Genomic DNA, 18,778 nt, shown 5'->3' on the forward strand with positions numbered 1-18,778 from the left:
CACCCTTCAGTGTCCCCAAGAAACAGAAACCAGGGTGCCTCTCGTTTCTTCTCTAGCGGAGGCAACCAGGGCTCCTTTCTGCTTTATTTTTTTGTCACAATATTATGGGGGAAATTGCAAAAATTAGACGGGCTTAAAAACAAAATCCAAAATAGATTGACCATGAGACTAGTTAATTTCGTCTCTGAAACGGCTGGATATATTGATTTCATGGTTTTCACTCTCTTAATAGTCAGCAACCATAAAATCTAATTCAAAGTTAATGGCTTTGGCGCTTTTGGGGGAAAAAAAAAACCCTGTTGCTCATTATGCTTTGATTTCTGCTTACTTCATAAATTTTGCTCCTTGTTCCTTCACTAATGGAGGCACCAGAGTTTCTGCTTGGCTCAAGGAACACCCAGAAGATCAAGGAGAGTTTCCTCCTCCTCCTCCTCCTGCTCCTTATTATTATTATTATTATTATTATTATTATTATTATTATTATTATTATTTTCATTTCTATACCGCTTTATATTTTTAAGAAAAAATCTCAAAGCACTTTACAACACATTGGAACATCAAATAAAACAATCCAGAATAAAACATTACCGTACCAAATCAAATCAAATACAGTTGTACCCCGGAAGTCAAACAGAATCCGTTCCAGAAGTTCATTCGACTTCCAAAATGTTTGTAGACCATGGCGTGGCTTCTGATTGGCTGCAGAAGCTGCCTGCAGCCAATTGGAACCCGCGGAACCTGCATCGGACATTCGGCTTCCAAAGAACATTCGCAAACTGGAACAGCCACTTCCAGGTTTGCAGTATTCGGGAGCCAAAACGTTTTGAGTCGCAAGGCTTTCGACTTCTGAGGTACGACTGTATAAAGTATTTATTCAAAGCAACATAATTAACAGGAAAGTAAAATATTATCTTCAAGATTTCAAAATAAAACATTACTGAAGGAAGTCAGGTATAAAATGCACATTTAAAACAGCACAATTAACAAGAGAATAAAATATTGTTGTAAGCATTGAACATATGTGCTGCTGTTGCTGCCAATTCTGCCAATGGTGGTTTATGGTGGGTGACGGTTGTGGAAGCTCAGGCTCGATGACCTGGCTCTGCACTAAGCATAGCTGCCAAGTCTCCTGTTTTCCCCAGGAAATCCCCGTTTTTCCAGCTGTTCCTAGCTGAAAAAACGGGTTTTTTTGTTCCCCCCGACGGTTTATTCTGGCGCGACGGCCATTTTGGAACTGGGCGGAGCATGCTCAGAAGCAACTTTTGATGCTGCTCTGCCCAGTTCCAAAATGGCTGCAGTGCGACTTCTGGCGTGGTGGCCATTTTGGAACTGGGCAAAGCAGCATCAAAAGTCACTTCTGAGCATGCTCCGCCCAGTTCCAAAATGGCGGCAGCGCTACTTCCGGTCTGCTATTTCCGGCCCGGTCCCTTATTTCTCTGACAGCAACTTGGCAGGTATGGCACTAAGAGTCAGTCAAGATACTCTTGGTTCATTTTTATGCCTTCCAAGAAGTCCTCACCGTACTTTACAGTCCAAGGTCATAAAATAGTTGATAATCACATTTAAATGGCACTGCCCTCCAAAGAATTATTCATCATTTCCATTTCCTTGGTTAAGTGTTTGTTGATGTAAGCATTTGTTGACGATCCTTTTTATGTTCTTTGGGGACGTGGCTCTTAAGGGGATGTCGGCGAATGACCTGACCTGAGATCCTTCAGCACTCCGCTGAAGTATGTGCTTTCCCTGCCTCCCCTACAGTTTCAGTGTATAACTTTGATAAGGCCAAGCAGTGCGTCGGCACGATGACTATTGAGATAGACTTCCTGCAGAAGAAGAGCGTCGACTCCAACCCGTATGATTCTGACAAAATGGCAGCCGAGTTCATTCAGCAGTTCAACAACCAGGCGTTCTCAGTGGGGCAGCAGGTTTGTGGTCTTTGTATGCGATTCTCACTGGCCATTGAAACCATTTCTCCCTTCTGAGGACTCGCTTACACCAATCTTGCAAGTCGCCAACTGCAATTCACTAGAAAGCGAATCTTCGCAAAGAAATAAAAATTGCACGCTCTTTCTTTTAGATAGCAAATGATAAAAAGAGTTGTTTGTAGGTGGATGGCCAGTACATTTTTTGCAGACTGGACACTTTTGAGGATTTATTCTAAAAGAATGGGTTTTTTTTAATGACCAGCGTTAGGCAAGGCTCTTTTTTAGAAGACCACTCAAGGAGTTCTTGACTCAGGATAAGGAGCTTGTATATTCAGGCAGAGTTTTTGCAACCACGAAGGGTTAAAAAAGAGAAGCATGAAAGCTGAAATTCTGAGTTGCATTAAAAAAAGAAGAATCCTTAGGTTCTGCACTAGTACCCTTGAGGCTGGAGAGAGCATATGCTTTTTCATATGGTTTTTTTGGCGCTCCACCCCGACCCAAAAAAGCCCTACGTTGGTCTTTGAGCGTGTTCTCAGTGGGCTGTTTGGGGAGGATTTCTCCCTCTTGGGTTTTTTTTAAACCAAAAATGTTACGAAAGCTTTTCGGGCTTCCATGGGTCTGGTGCCTCTTGTTTGTGGTTGGTGCCATTTAGACTGCAGAAAAATCCGTATTTGGATAATGAGTTTTCTATTAGTATATAGGAGGAGAATATGTGTGAAGGAGGCCAAAGCCAGGCTTGACAAAAGACCCAAGGATCTTGGAGTCTTATCACAGCCTTTTGGATAGTCTATTGACATGCTCATTCATTTTGTTCCCTTTTACACACTATAAGAGCATGATTCTTTTAAATCTGAAGCACAAAGTCCTCAAGATTTGGTTCAAAATCTTCTGCTTGTTTTCTAAGAAGCCAAAGCACTAGATTTACTACCCAAGAAAATGCATTTTTGTACCTGGGCAAAGTTACAGATTGAAAGAAGTATGGCTGCATCTCCTCAAATAAATTTATTACTCCCGTTCCCACACAGAGAGAGACATTTTTAGAGTACAAAGGATCAGAATCGTCAAAAAATGTGGGCAGCATCTACCAGTTGCCAAACTGACAAAATCAGTTTCTGCCCCACCTCATTCCATCCATATGGGACAAATACAGTCGTACCTTGGAAGTCGAACGGAATCCATTCTGGAAGTCCATTCAACTTCCAAAACATTCAAAAACCAAAGCGTGGCTTCTGATTGGTGGCAGGAAGCTCCCCCGTCAGATGTTTGGCTTCCAAAAATAGTTTGTGAAGCAGAACAGCCACTTCTGAGCCAAAATGTTTGAGAACTAAGCTGTTCAAAAACCAAGGTACGACTGTAACAGTAATGTGAGAAAAAGGTAAAAGCCCACCCAAAGAGAAATATCTTAAAGAAGTGCTGGTCAATATTCATAGTTGGACTTGGTCAGACTTGTGAGAGGAAAAGTGCCTTGGTCTGTCTTGGTCTAGTGCAGGCATAGGCAACCTTGGCTCTCCAGATGTTTTGGAACTACAACTCCCATGATCCCTAGCTAACAGGGGCAGTGCTCAGGGATCATGGGAGTTGTAGTTCCAAAACATCTGGAGAGCCAAGGTTGCTTATGCCTGGTCTAGTGAAAGAGCCCATGGGGCAAACAGAGCCCGGAGTTTCAGAACCACGGAGAGCTCCAAGTGAGCCGCTTGCTCCAGCAAAGGCTAGAGATGCGACTGACGCCTTTTGAGCTTCTGGGTCCACCCTTTGTGAAAACTGAAGTCCTTGAAAGGGCTGGCCTGCATGGAGGCATTACCTCTCCTCGCTCTGCTGTTGGACCGGTGAGATGGCTTAGGAAAGAGAGACCCAAATACATATTGAACTGAAACTTTATTTGTTTGTGTGTTTGCTGCCGCTCTAGCCACGAAAATGCAGGCAAGTGTTTCAATAACCTTATTTTCCTTCACTTTGTTTGCACAGCTTGTGTTCAGCTTTAACGACAAGCTTTTTGGCCTCTTGGTCAAGGACATTGAAGGCATGGATCCCAGCATCCTTAAAGGAGAGCCTGCCACAGGGAAAAAACAGAAGGTAAGAGCTGGATCTCCCTTTCTGAGGTACCTTGATGTAAATGGCAATGATTGGAAACTGAATATGTGAATAGAGTCCACTAATCCTGAGGCAATGCCCTGATCGTGGACTTTCTGTGAGCACCTTGTCACTTGGTGCTGGACCGACTGTATCCCTGGCCATATCCTAGCAAGGAGATTCAACTTGGGTACAGTGATACAGAAATGCTGATCTGCATTGGCTTATTCACACATGCATTTCCCATCTTAATTAGTGGGGAACAAGCATCTGATTAATATCTCCTTTTCATTCTGCAAAATATACAAGCAAAGTCCCAACCCTGGGAAGTCAGCTAGAACGATTCCGTAATCTCACCCCTGCCAAGATAATCCTATTTAACAACCAAATCAATCCTTTAAAAAAAGTGGAGGAGAGAGGACATTGGGGTGGGGGGAAGAAGATAATGGAAGACTGCTATACCTAGAGTTTAAAAAATGAGGTATGACTCGCCAGAAGCTTCTAGGAATTAATCTGAAATCCTACCAAATGTGTCAGGAATATCCTTCTGCCAAAACGGGGAACATGCTGGTTTGAATAAGCTTTTAATTAACCAGGGTCCGTGCCAATTCCACTCTCCCTGCCCTGGAGATCTGTGTTATTTCATAAAGAGGTAAATCTGTTTTACATCTTTGTTTGCATTGTGCCCATTTTTTTATATCGTGCCAGCACCCTACTGATTTGAGCGAAACAGCGTTGTAGCTCTTTCTTCACCTGCCTTCTGTTCTGGCAGTTGATTTCCTTTCCGGAGCCCTGAAGTCCAGGTCCTTTCCCCTGTTTTCACAGCTTGAGACGGGGGCGGATCGTCACGTATAGGTCTTCTTTGACCATATGCCGCTATGAATCTTGTTGAGGCTGAGCACCAGCTGCACTGGGATGACTTCATATCTTGCCGCCTGCTGGTTTCTGCTGCTGTGGAGCTTGTCTTAATATAAAAATGGCCCTCTCTTTCCTTTCTGAGGCTCTCTGGGGAACGCTGAGCACAAGCGTCTGCTACTATTCTAGAAGGCTTTAAAATTTTTAAATAATAATAATTTATATTGGCCAAGTACATTTTCCAACATACTTGGAATTTGTTTCGGCTACATTGCAATGTAAACATATACACACACTATTCCACTCACAATACAAATAAGCCACCCATAATTGACTTCCCCTTCAGCTACACATCTCCAAATTTAACAATTTAATGGCACAAGGGAAAAACCTGTTCCTGTGCCTGGCCGATTTTGTAGATGAAGACCTGTAGCGACGTCCAGATGGGAGTGTAAATCTAGCAGATGATGGCAGGGATGTAAAGGATCTTTAGCAATTCTCTCTGCTCTCTTCTTAACTCTGGTAGCATAGATTGACTCCAATGACCCTTTCTGCAATTATTACAGCTCGTTGGAGCCTTTTCTTGTCTGTCTTGGAGGCTGTACCATACCAAGCAGTAATAGAATTACAGAGAACAGTTTCAACGATGCTTCTGTAAAATTGGATCAACACTTTCTGGGGCAATTTAAATTTCCTTAGTTGACGCAGAAAATACAACCTCTGGTGGACCTTTTTAATAATACCTTTATTATTTTTATTATTATACCTTTAATAATTGCGGTTTTCTTTCATTCAGATCGAAGTTGGTCTTGTTGTTGGCAACAGCCAGGTTGCGTTTGAAAAGGCTGAGAACTCCTCCCTCACTCTCATTGGTAAGTGTGGCCCTCGGGAAACAGTTGTGCACTCCAAGAAGTCTGCTGTCTGCCTTATCAGCAAGTCCATGAAAATTACTAGTCCACAGCAGTATTTACTAGCCTGTCTGCCCTTGCGTCCTTATCTACATGACTGTCAAACACAGACCTGGGCTCTTTGTTCGAGTTGCATCTTCTCCCCCCTTTGAATTTTTAGCTAGTTTATACAGTGGTACCTTGGTTCTCAAACTTAATCCGTCCCAGAAGCCTGTTCCAAAACCAAAGCGTTCCAAAGCCAACCAAGGCGCGCTTTCCCATAGAAAGTAATGCAAAACAGATTAATCCGTTCCAGGCTTTAAAAAAACAACCCCTCAAAACAGCAATTTAACATGAATTTTACTATCTAATGAGACCATTGATCCATAAAATGAAAGCAGTTATCAATGTACTGCACTATAAAATAAATAAGGCAGTATTGTAGATGATAAAAAGGAAAATTATTATTTTTTCTTACCTGCAGTGATGATAGTCATTGTTTGGATGCAGGGCTTTTTTCCATTTCCACAGTCAATCAATCAATCAATCAATCAATCAGTAGCTGAACTGGGTTCCACACAGTCACAAAAACAAAACCGAAAAAGCCTCAAAAACAAAAATAAATAGCAAAAACAAAAGTGCCAAACTTAATCCGTTCCAGAAGTCCGTTTGACTTCCGAAATGTTCGGAAACAAAGGTGTAGCTTCTGATTGGTGCATGTGCCCCTGAAACAATAGTCAACAGCCTCATCGGATGTTGGGCTTCCGAAAAATGTTCAAAAACCAGAACATTTACTTCTGGGTTTTTGGCATTTGAAGACCAAGGCATTTGAGAACTAAGGTACCACTATTACTATTCCAGGTCCTAAAAAACCACACACACACACACAGACGTAGGTTGTCTCTTGACTAGCTGTGCTGATTCTGTTTCGGTTTTAGCTTCCTTTCTTTTCTTTTTTCAAGTGGAAAGATAGCAAGAGTGAACAGGAGGAGATCAAGGCACATATCATAAAAGGGAGTGGCAGGGATATTTTTTTTTTAAAAAAACCACAACTTTACTAGCTGTGCTGCAGAGGAAATTCCAATGGCCAGCCATTCTGCAGGTAGCAGAATGGGATTTCAGTAGCAAAGGCCGGTGCTGTTGACATGCAAGGACCAGATGACACCCAAGGTTGCATCCTGGAGCCAGAGCTGGAGAAGGCAAAGGAGCAGGGTTCTTTTCCTTGTCTTGCTGGCAGTGGCGGGCTGCTGGGGTCTTCTGCTGGGGGCTGGGGTAGGAGAGAGCAGAGGACAAGGTTGCAGCAGCTCCCAGGGAGACATAGGAAGCTGCCATTCAGTTGCTCTCAAAGGGTATGGCATGCCACACTGGTGTGACAAAAGAGGGTAGCAAGATTGGCAGGAAGGTTTAAGGATAATCTCCACCACCACCCCCTCAGCATATTTTTATAAAAATTTTTAATGCTTTTCAAGTTTACACATTTCACTAACTTTACAATCATTTTAACAATTCAAAACTTCCTTTCCCCACTTTCTGCGGTTGCTTGAATTTATTTTTAATATCTTCTGCATATCCAGATTAACTTAATTTGCTCATTTATTCTCCTACTTTAATCATATACTCTTATAAAACTGCAGGTTATTGCATTAATCCTGCCAGTGTTTTTAATCTGTTTACAATTTATCTGTACAAATATTCAATAAACCATTTCCACTCTTTCATAAATCAAGGAAACATTTGAACATTTCAGTCTAGTATAGTATCAAAATTTATTTATTTTTATTGCAGAAAATGGTTAGATACCTTTTCAACATGAAAGCAAGAGTGTCAAGTGTGTGGGAATGATGCATGTTCTTACGTAGTTGCATTGTTTTATACTTTTTGGATATTATAAGATAGTGTCCTACGCTACAAATAGAACTTCTTAGCTTGTTTTTGTTCTCCAATGTATTTCCAATGTATTTCTTACACACACACACACACACACATATTCTGAAAGTGTGGCACTGAGGAAAAAAAGTTTGAGAACCAAAGTCTGGTCTGTTCAGATTAATGGCGGTAGCTCTCCAAGGTCCTAGACAGAGACTTCTAGTTAAAATCCTTTTTAAATCTTGTGGATTCAAACTGCATTCTCCTCAGCCTTTCATTTTTAAGAAAGGAGACAGTGCCCCCTATCGCTGCATGAGCTCAGTTGCGATTTGAGCACTCTCACCAGCCAACTTCGCCAGTTGTGGTTTTGTGTTAGGGGCCTCAAGTTTTATTCGTTCAGAATTCAGGGGTCCCCAAACTAAGGCCCGGGGGCCGGATGCGGCCCAATCGCCTTCTCAATCCGGCTCACGGATGGTCCGGGAATCAGCATGTTTTTACATGAGTAGAATGTGTCCTTTTATTTAAAATGCATCTCTGGGTTATTTGTGGGGCATAGGAATTCGTTCATATATATTTTTAAAATATAGTCCGGCCCCCCACATGGTCTGAGGGACAGTGGACTGGCCCCCTGCTGAAAAAGTTTGCTGACCCCTGGTTCAGATATATAGGTAGCCAGCACAGTTGAAAAATCAACACGAGACTGCGCAAACATTCAGCTCTGGAGTCATGAATTAACTTCAAGAATTTCCAGACTGCAGGTGATACTGTACCCTTGAACAAAATACTGTATAATAGCTTGCATCTACGTCTGTCTGTCCATCTATCTAAACAACAACTTCCTTCCTCCTTTATATTACAATTACTCCTCCCTACAAATCTTCCTTCAGGCTCTACTTGCATTTGCCAAATTCAGGAAGCACTTAATGAGGGCATGCCATGTTGCCCCTGCGTCCTTCTCTAACCATATTCAAATAATATTTAGCTTTGTGTTCTTGCTAAGCCTACCAAGCAGCCCTGGCTCTTAGTTCCATGATATCTCTCCCCTTAGTAGTTGCCTGGCGTTACCCTCTCAGTGCTCCTTTCCTTTCACACCGTGTAGGCAACAGGTGTTGCATGAAGCTGATAAAAGTGGGGCAGGATGGGGGCCCACAGGCAGGGCATTCATCAAGGTAGCAGAATAGGCATTCACAGAATAGCAGCAGAATTTTGCCTTCAGTTATGGGCTGCCGCCAAGTAGCAGATTTAAGTGGGTGAGGTGTTGGCATGGGAAGGTTTGCTGAAACTTTCCACCTCCCCGTAGCTGCTTTTCTCCTAGCTGGGATTGGAGCAAGTCTTGTGGGGGAAGTTTGTGGGAGAAAAACTTCTGTGGGGAAAAAGAAGCCACTGTAAAACTTCCAAATTCACAGGGGCTTTTTTAGGCTGAGGGAGCAAACCGAAAAAGGGGTTAGTTGCAGATACAGTGGTACCTTGGTTCTCGAACTTAATCCATTCCAGGAGTCCGTTCGACTTCCAAAACTGTTCGAAAACCAAGGCACGGCTTTTGATTGGCTGCAGGAGTTTCTCGCACTCAAGCGGAACGTCGAACATTCGGCTTCCCAAAAACGTTTGCAAGCCAAAACACTTCTGGGTTTGCTGTGTACTGGAGCCAATTTGTTTGGGAACCAGGCTGTTCGAGTACCAAGTTACCACTGTATGCCCAAATCAAAGCGGAGTATAGTCGTACCTTGGTTTTTGAGCAGCTTCGTTCTTGAACATTTTGGCTTCCAAACGTCGCAAACCCAGAAGTGAGTGTTCCAGTTTGTGAACTATTTTTGGAAGCTAAACGTCCGATGTGGCTTCCGATTGGCTGCAAGAGTTCCCTGCAGCCAATCAGAAGCCGCGCCTTGGTTTCTGAACGTTTTGGAAGTCGAATGGGCTTCCAGAACGGATTCCGTTCAAGAACCAAGGTACGACTGTATAAGCAAGCGAGGCGTGTCCCCAGGGAGAAGATAAGGAATGGAAGAAGCCAAGTCTCATCCCAAAGGAGAAGAACTAGGGCTTTTCCGGCAGCGAAGACAAGGCCCCCTTGGAGTGTTCAGGTGGGACGAAGCCTAAACCTGCCGAGTCCCTCTAGAAGGATGGATATTCCACGTGGCTCCGCTTCATGTCTCTTCTCGCTGCAGGAGGAGACAGGGCAGGCCGTGGGGAAGTGGGGTTAGCCAAAGCATCCAGCAGAAACTTGCATTCTGGTTCCCTTGAATGCCACTTGCTCTCTGGCTCTCGTTCCTTTGTCCTCTGTGCTCAGGAAGGTGCAGAGGAGCTGGCTGGGTGAGTGGGTCAAGCCGGGAGGAAAACTGCTCTGCATGTGTCCCCTTTTAGCTGCTTGCATGGCTGGAACAGGAGAGGGTAGGAGGAGCTGCAGGGAGCAAAAATAATGCAAGAAAGAAGAGAAATACCTGTATTGGGGGGGGGGTAGGTAAGTTGGGTGGGGAACTGATCAAATCTAATGTAGCGTTTACTTGTGGGGGGTATCAAAAGGAGAGTTGATAGACAAGGCTGTACTTTTTTTAAAAAGTTAAAGGTTCGGTGACCAGGCAGTCCCAATTTTGCGTCCGGAGAAGTTGAAATCTGTTAGCATGTATACAGTTGTACCTCGGAAGTCGAACGGAATCCGTTCCGGAAGTCCGTTCCACTCCCAAAACGTTCGGAAACCAAGGCACGGCTTCCGATTGGCTGCAGGGAGCTCCTGCAGCCAATCGGAAGCCGCGTCGGACGTTCGGGTTCCAAAGAACCTTTGCAAACTGGAGTAGCCACTTCCGGGTTTGCGGCGTTCAGGAGCCGAAACGTTCGACTTGCAAGGCGTCCGGGATCCAAGGTACGAATGTACATTTCTTCAAATTGAGCCGTTTCTGTTACTTTTTGCATCATCTATTCTGATGTAGCAAGGAGAAGCAAGGGTCTCTGTAGAGAACTGGAGCCCCACCCCAACCACCGGAAATCTTACTCAGCTGCATTTTTGACTTCTGAGATTGCCGCAGGTGTTGGCTGCAATGGATCTCTGCAGGCGTTAAGTGCCAGAAATATCATGGCAATTCACAAATCCCTGCTGTTCCTTACTCATCTCCACTGACTGGGAAAAAGTGCCCTGTAAAAACCAGCTTTTGGATAAGCAGGGCCCCTCTGTGGTGCCTTTGCAATGTATGAACTTTTGGGACCTGTTGAGAAATCAGGACTATTCTCTGCCCAGGAGTCAGCAAATCTTTTCAGCAGGGGGCCGGTCCACTGTCCCTCAGACCTTGTGGGGGGCCGGACTATATTTTTTTGGGGAAATGAATGAATTCCTATGCCCCACAAATAAGCCAGAGATGCATTTTAAATAAAAGGACACATTCTACTCATGTAAAAACACGCGATTGGGCTGCATCCAGCCCCTGGGCCTTAGTTTGCCTACCCATGCTCTATGCTAACCGGTTGGGAAAATGACAACGATCCCTTTCACTTACTCTTCAGCTCTTCCTTTTTGGTTTGGACCTGGGAAAACCCTGCCTATGTGGCATTTAGACTTCACAGTTGCAGGGTTCTTTACCCGGGTGTGGTAGTACTGCAGGCTTTGCAATGAAATTAGCCGCCTTGTGTTGGAAGGGGGATTCTGCTGATTTTTGTTTTTCATCAGCACCAATCAACCCACAATCTAGTTTCAACTTGGATATTATCGGTAAAGTGGGCTGTGCGTTGTGTACCCTGATAGATGCATGTGGCCCTCATGTATTTAGCACTCATAGATTTAGCAGTGAGTTTGCTCAAGTTGCTGGTGACTACTTGAGTCGAAACCTTTGCTTTTTAAAAATCAGCAGTGTGCTAATTCCAGCAGGATCTGCCTTGCCTTGCTCTGCTTTAAGCGGCTTGTTCTATTGATAACATCATTTACGCACATTTAAAACCGCACTCTTTAACAAGGCAGTACAGTCATACTTTGGTTTAAGTACGCTTCGGTTTGAGTACTTTCAGTTTAAGTACTCCGCGGACCCGTCTGGAACGGATTAATGCACTTTCCATTACTTTCAAGGGGAAAGTTTGCTTCAGGATAAGTACGCTTCAGTTTAAGTACTCCGCGGACCGTCTGGTACGGATTAATCCACCTTCCATTACTTTCAAGGGGAAAGTTCGCTTCAGGTTAAGTACGCTTCAGGTTAAGTACAGACTTCCGGAACCAATTACACTCATACTTCGGGTTAAGTACGCTTCAGGTTGAGTGCTCCACAGACCTGTCTGGAACGGATTAATCCACTTTCCATTACTTTCAATGGGAAAGTTCGCTTCAGGTTAAGCACGCTTCAGTTTAAGTACTCCGCGGACCGTCTGGAACGGATTAATCCACTTTCCATTACTTTCAAGGGGAAAGTTCGCTTCAGGCTAAGTACGCTTCAGGTTAAGTACAGACCTCCGGAACCAATTGTGTACTTAGATCAAGGTACCACTGTATTGTAAAATCAGACTCTGCAATCAAGCGAAGAAAGTTTTTCTGAGCGAATGAATGGCCCCAGACATGTTGCTTAATTTTTTTTAAATACTGCCCACAACCAGCATGTGGCAGCAGAGAATCAGAAAAGTAAAAAGTAAAATTAAGCAGTCTTAAGAGGCTAGCTAACTCTGGGGAGAGGTCCTATGATTACAGCCATCCTGCAGGAAACAAAATACTGTATATTCCTGCATATAAGACTACTTTTTAACCCAGGAAAATCTTCTCAAAAGTCGGGGGTCGTCTTATATGCCAGGTTGTATTTCTTATACGGCGAGTATATCCCAAACTCTATATTTTAACTGAAAAAGTTGGGGGTTATTTTATATGCCCGGTCGTCTTATACGCCGGAATATACGGTAAATGAAAACAGCAAAAGCCTGCAGATGAAGACTGGCTGAGCTCTTTAAATCAATACATGAAACTTGATGTGTGCCTCTTTCTTTTGGGTCTGCCACCCCTCCTTAGTGTGTATATATCACAAAGCTACACCCATATAGCAGTCGGAACCACAGCAGGCAGAATTCACTTATCCAAGTCTAGGCTCTAAACCACTCTGTATGTGAAGCCTGTAGCCCTCCAGAGGCTGATGGGAATTGTAGTCCAACAACATGTGGAGGAGAATCGCATGATCCCCATTCCTGCTGCAAGCCAAGCGTTCCTAAGCCCACTTGGTTGCATGGCTCCTTGGCCCTCCTTCCCTCGCCTCCTTCCTTCCTGCCAGTTTATACAGCCCCACATGTTTCTAGAGTCTAGGCCCTGTGCAGCTCTGCCCCAAACCTATCCCCCCCCCACCGCCTTAGCACCTCTTTTTATTTCCACGTCTCCTGGGTCCTTGATTTCCTGAGGTTCTCCTCTGTTCAGGCCTTGACCTACTTTGCTCCACTTTATAAGGCCCCTGTCTCACGGCCGCCTTCCTAACACTCTTGACCCCGTATCATATAGGCCTTCCTGACCTCAAGCGCCGCAGAGTTTCGTTGGAGCCACCTCTCCCATTTGCCCTTCCTTGCCTCAGCTCTGTGCCTTTCTCTGCCCTTTTCTTTGAGCATTCTCTCCGCCAACCTCTTCTCCACCTTTCTCTGGCTGCTCCGTAACTTTCCTCAGCCTTCTTGCATCTTGTCTCCCTGTCCTCTAGCTTCCCTACCTCCCAGTGCCTCTTCCTTAGTTCTCAGCTAAGCCCTTGTGTGTGCACGGTTGTAATTAAATCCCAGCCGAGCAGACAACTTTCCCTTCCTTCACAGAAGCTGGACTGCGGTTTGCAGACCATTCTTTGCTGTTACACCAGCTCAGCTAACCAGGAGGCATCACCTCTCTGCATGTGCAGTGCAAGATAAAATACAGAAAGGGGACTTGCTGTGCTTTTGTTGGGGCTGTAAATTGGGAAACAATAACACAGACGTTAAAAGCAACTTTAAGGCCGGAGAGTAATTTTACACCCTAATTATTATTTTTAGCCAACCTATCCAAAAGATCCTGTTTCTCCCCAGTTTTTTTCTGATGCTTTTCCATACTGGGTAATTTTCTTCTCTGACCAGAGAATGGAATGGTGGTACCAGAGTACTGTGTTTTTAAAAGATAGTAACTGGTTTGCTTTCTTCAGAAGAAAATAGTATAGCCGTACCTTGGAAGTCAAACGGAATCCGTTCCGGAAGTCCGTTTGACTTTCAAAACATTTGAAAACCAAATCGCAGCTTCTGATTGGCTGCAGGAAGCTCCTGCAGCCAATCAGAAGCCCCATTGGACGTTCGACTTCCAAAAGAATGTTTGCAAACCGGAACAATCACTTCTGGGTTTGTGGTGTTGGGGAGCCAAAACGTTCCGAGTTCCAGGGCGTTTGACAACCAAAGTATGACTCTATTGTTTTTAGGGTTTTTAAGTGTTACACAAATGTGAAACGTTATGCATTCGGTTGAAAGTCAATTCTAAAATATAATAGTAATATGCCACCGTTATAAGAATTAGAATTAAAAGACCAAACATACTGTAATTTTTAAAGTCTCTTGAGTCATTTAGGCTGCATTCCTGTATTCACCTACCTTCGAGTAAGCTCAATTGAATGCAATGGGGCTTGCTTCTGAGTAGATGTGTATAGGACTTGCTAGCTACCTTTCCCAAAGAAGTAAATAAAACAAAAACCCACTTTCCCCTTTGATGTCAGGACTACTGCGGTATTGATTTCTACTTACAGTACTCTCAACGTGAAATCTAGACCAGGAACAACTGCTACGTGTTCTACATCATCTGTGGCCTCCCTGTGCTGCAGTTAAAAGTATATTTAAAACGACAGGAGTGTATTGGGCTCCTGGTGCTTGGTGGGTTTTTTTCTTCCATGGAAGAGAACGCTCCTTTCCACACCCTCAAGTTAGCAAGTATTTGATGAATTGCTTAAATTAATTGCCAGGCATCAGGATCGATCCTTTCCTATGCAGTTCTCCCCCCTCCTTCTAAATATGGAATGCATTTAGCACACATCTTTGTAAACTTTACAACTCTGAAAGTACATCGGGGTTATAATCCCCACGTTAGATTGGTACTATGGGGCTGAAGCTGACATATGGTTGCCTTCCTGGGTCCTTTCAGCAGATCCAAGGCTGAACTGAGATGTGAACAGGTAATTTGTGCAACGCTAGATTAACCATTAAGCAAAATAAGCAGGTGCTTAGGGCATCAGGGGAAGAGGGGCACCACAGAAATTTCCCATTGCCAGGTTTTTTACATTAATGGTCACAAATAGTTCATCTAAACGTTCATTTTCTCAGCTGAAGTACAGTCGTACCTTGGTTTTTGAACAGCTTAGTTCTTGAACGTTTTGGAAGTTGAATGGACTTCCGGAACGGATTCTGTTCAACTTCCAAGGTACGACAGTATATTAAAAATCCCAACAGAACAACTATTCAACAAGGCAGGCTCGAGGCCTTATCTCTACTAAGTATGGAAGCAGATGTGTTATGTAAGATTAGTTTTGACAATCTGAGCAAAGACTTTGCAATTAGAAAAAAAGTAGGAGAATTTTTTTATCAAATATACGGTAAATAAAGTGAAAGTAGGCTTTGTTTCATTTCAAAAAATAGAAATTTCCTTTATGGGTTACTATCATTTATATTTTGAATTAGATATATATGGGGGCACCAAAATCTTTTAAGTGCTCTAAAGGTCTTAATCCAGCCCTGAATTTGTGGCTGTTGTTCTTAACCTCTACTCTCTCTCTCTCACTCACTCTGCACTGTGTTCGAAGTTTGCTTTAGCATCTTGCACCGAGGAAACAGAACTCTGCAACATTTCCATGTGCTGATTTAGTTTGTCGTCCTTAGCTGACCCCTTTCTCCCTTCCTACAGGCAAATCCAAAACCAGGGAAAATCGCCAGTCGATCATCAACCCTGACTGGAACTTTGAGAAGATGGGCATTGGGGGTCTTGATAAGGAGTTCTCTGACATCTTCCGGCGGGCCTTTGCCTCCCGAGTGTTCCCACCTGAGATTGTGGAGCAGATGGGTGAGTACCAAAGCTAAGGGTGAACGAAATCCCACAATGGTGAACAAGGGGGGTCTCACAAAGGATGACGATGTAAAGGTAAAAGGTAAGGTAAAGGACCCCGAGATGGTTAAGTCCAGTCAAAGGCGGCAGCGCTCATCTCACTTTCAGGCTGAGGGAGCCAGCCTTTGTCCACAGACAACTTTCTGGGCCCTGTGGCCAGCATGACTAAACCGCTTCTGGCGCAATGAGACACTGTGATGGAAACTAGAGCGCACAGAAATACCTATTTATCTACTTGCACTGGTGTGCTTTCGAACTGCTAGATCGGCAGGAGCTGGGACAGAGCAACGGGAGCTCCGTGGCAGGGATTCGAACTGCCAGCCTTCTGATCGGCAAGCCCAAGAGGCTCCATGGTTTAGACCACAGCGCCGCCCGCTTCCCACGGATGGTGATGTACAAAGGGGGTGGGCAGGTATCGAAATAGGAGCTGACTAAGATAGGAGAGAAGTGACAGGAAAACTCAGACATGCAAGCCATGAGAACTATCTAATATTACAGCATTTTGCCCCTCTCCCTTAGGCAGTGGTAAGCTAAACAAAACAGGGCAGTCATTTTTTCAGGGTTTGATTTCATGGAGTATAAAGATGGAAGTGGAGATTGGAGCAGTGCTTGGTTCCAGGCAAAATCAAATTATACGCCAGAGCTGAGCAGCCAGTTATGGCCTGCCGGGTTCCCACTGTGCTTCAGGTTCCTTCTGTGCAACTCTTGCAGGCGAGCCCTAGGGATTTCACCTGGTTTGGCACCAAAATGGAACTGAAAGGCTCCTCCCGTTGGTTACGGCAGCCGCTGAAAACATCTTGAATTGCTAGGGTTAAATTGATGGGATCCCCCTCTGAACAACCAAAGCCACAAGATGGGGAGCTGTAACCCACTCTGCTCAGTGCAGCTTCTTGGCTGGCCAGTTCCCGTAACTCAGAATTCATCCAAACGTCTGAGCCTGCAGCACTAACTGTATCTACTCAGGAGTCCCATTTAACTCAGTGGGTCTTACTCCCAGGTAAGTGAGATTGGGTTTGTAACCTGAGGCACGTAACTGGAGGCACCCTTCGCTCTTAACCTCAACCTTGTGAGGTTAGAGTACTACCGTTCAAGAAGGATACTGACAAGTAGTTCAAGAAGGATACTGACAAGCTGGAACAAGAGGAGGGCAACCAAAATAGTCAAAGGCCTGGAAACAATGCCTTATGAGGAACGGCTTAGGGAGCTGGGTATGTTTAGCCTGGAGAAGAGAAGGTTAAGGGGTGATATGATAGCCATGTTCAAATATATAAAAGGATGTCATATAGAAGAGGGTGAAAGGTTGTTTTCTGCTGCTCCAGAGAAGCAGACACGGAGCAATGGATTCAAGCTACAAGAAAGAAAATTCCACCTAAACATTAGGAAGAACTTCCTGACAGTAAGAGCTGTTCGACAGTGGAATTTGCTGCCAAGGAGTGTGGTAGAGGCTCCTTCTTCGGAGGTCTTTAAGCAGAGGCTTGACAGCCATCTGTCAGGAATGCTTTGATGGTGTTTCCTGCTTGGCAGGGGGTTGGACTGGATGGCCCTTGTGGTCTCTTCCAACTCTATGATTCTACGATTCTAGAGTAGAGCTTTCCAGACTCTTCATGTTGGTGACACACTTTTTAGACAGGCATCATTTCAGGATGCAGTAATTCAGTTTTACTAGCAAACCAGAGGTTAAACTAGCCCCTTTCCAGCCCCAGTAGGAGCGTTGGTGCGAAACACCTACAACGTAAAGGACCTCTGGATGGTTAAGTCCAGTCAAAGAGGACAATGGGGTTGCGGCGCTCATCTCGCTTTCAGGCCGAGGGAGCCGGCGTTTGTCCACAGACAGCTTTCTAGGTCATGTGGCCAGCATGACTAAACAGTTTTTGGCGCAATGGGACACCGTGATGGAAGCCTGAGCGCACGGAAATGCCGTTTGCCTTCCTGCCGCAGCGGTACCTATTTATCTACTTGCACTGGTGTGCTTTTGCTCTCAAACTGCTATGCTGACAGAGCAACGGGAGCTCACCCTGTCCTGGGGATTCGAACCGCCGACCTTCTGATCGGCAAGCCCAAGAGGCTCAGTGGTTTAGACCACAGTGCCACCTACACACTGCAGTCGACACAGTAACATGTCGCGACGCACAGTTTGGAAAGCTCTGTGTTAGAGTGTGGAAGAAGACAACGAGGAAGGCCTGAAAGGATGAAATGAAGCTCTGAGCAGTGGCTCATGGCAGAGATGCAGCTAGCAGCCCTCTTCTCTCTCTCTTTCTTCATATAGTAATTGCTTTATCTCATTTAGTACAAGCACGTTCTCACTTGCATCAGGGTATGAGTCCAACTCTCTAGTAGAGGGGGGTATCTAACACGGCGCTCTCTGGATTTTGCTGGGATCCCTTTCTTCTTCTTCTTCTTCTTCTTCTTCTTCTTCTTCTTCTTCTTCTTCTTCTTCTTCTTCTTCTTCTTCTTCTCCTTCTCCTTCTCCTTCTCCTTCTCCTTCTCCTTCTCCTTCTCCTTCTCCTTCTCCTTCTTCCTCTTCTTCTTCCTCTTCTTCTTCCTCTTCTTCTTCTTCTCACTTGTAGCTGTGTAAGATTGTCTTCCATAAACACGGTTTTAACACTGAGTCCATAAGTGACTGTGGAGGCCAATTCTGGATCCACACTTTCCACAGTGGGAACATATAGGTTTCCGGGCAGGAGTTGAATCCGGTGAGTGTGTGCCTTCCTCTTAGCACGTTTCTCCTTTTTGTCTTGAGTTTGAGTATCTTCAAAGCCCTTGACACCCTCGCTAAAAGCTGTTCTCCAACTGGAGCGCTCCCAGGCCAGTGTTTCCCAGTTGTTGGTGTTTATACTACTTTTTTTTTTTAAGATTGAGAGAGTCTTTAAACCTCTTTTGTTGACCAGCAGCATTACGCTTCCCATTTTAAAATTTGGAATAGAGTAGTAGTTGCTTTGGAAGACGATAATCGGGCATCCGCACAACATGACCAGTCCAACGAAGTTGATGTTGAAGAATCATTGCTTTGACGCTGCTGATCTTTGCTTCTTCCAGTATCCTGGCATTAGTTTGCCTGTCTTCCGTGATGTAAAAATTTTCGGACACACCATTAATGGAATCTTTTGAGCAGTTGGAGATGGCGTTTATAAGTGGTCCATGTT

The 18,778-nt window shown here is 44.5% G+C and overlaps 1 protein-coding gene across 7 annotated transcripts in view; it reads left to right on the forward strand.

Moving 5' to 3' along the window:
- Positions 1-18,778, forward strand: part of NSF (N-ethylmaleimide sensitive factor, vesicle fusing ATPase) — a 102,953-nt gene that overhangs the window by 30,961 nt on the left and 53,214 nt on the right. For all 7 annotated transcript variants that reach the window (XR_009558435.2, XM_060281087.2, XM_060281088.2 and 4 more), the window contains exons 5-8: positions 1,759-1,925; positions 3,891-3,998; positions 5,647-5,722; positions 15,438-15,593. Coding sequence is in view for 6 of the 7 variants with exons in the window: in XM_060281087.2 (XP_060137070.1) it covers positions 1,759-1,925; positions 3,891-3,998; positions 5,647-5,722; positions 15,438-15,593 (507 nt within the window). In the remaining variant the exon portion in view is untranslated. The remainder of the gene's footprint in view (positions 1-1,758; positions 1,926-3,890; positions 3,999-5,646; positions 5,723-15,437; positions 15,594-18,778) is intronic.

Source organism: Zootoca vivipara, chromosome 12, assembly GCF_965207765.1.
Source record: "Zootoca vivipara chromosome 12, rZooViv2.hap1.1, whole genome shotgun sequence".
NCBI lineage: Eukaryota > Metazoa > Chordata > Lepidosauria > Squamata > Lacertidae > Zootoca > Zootoca vivipara.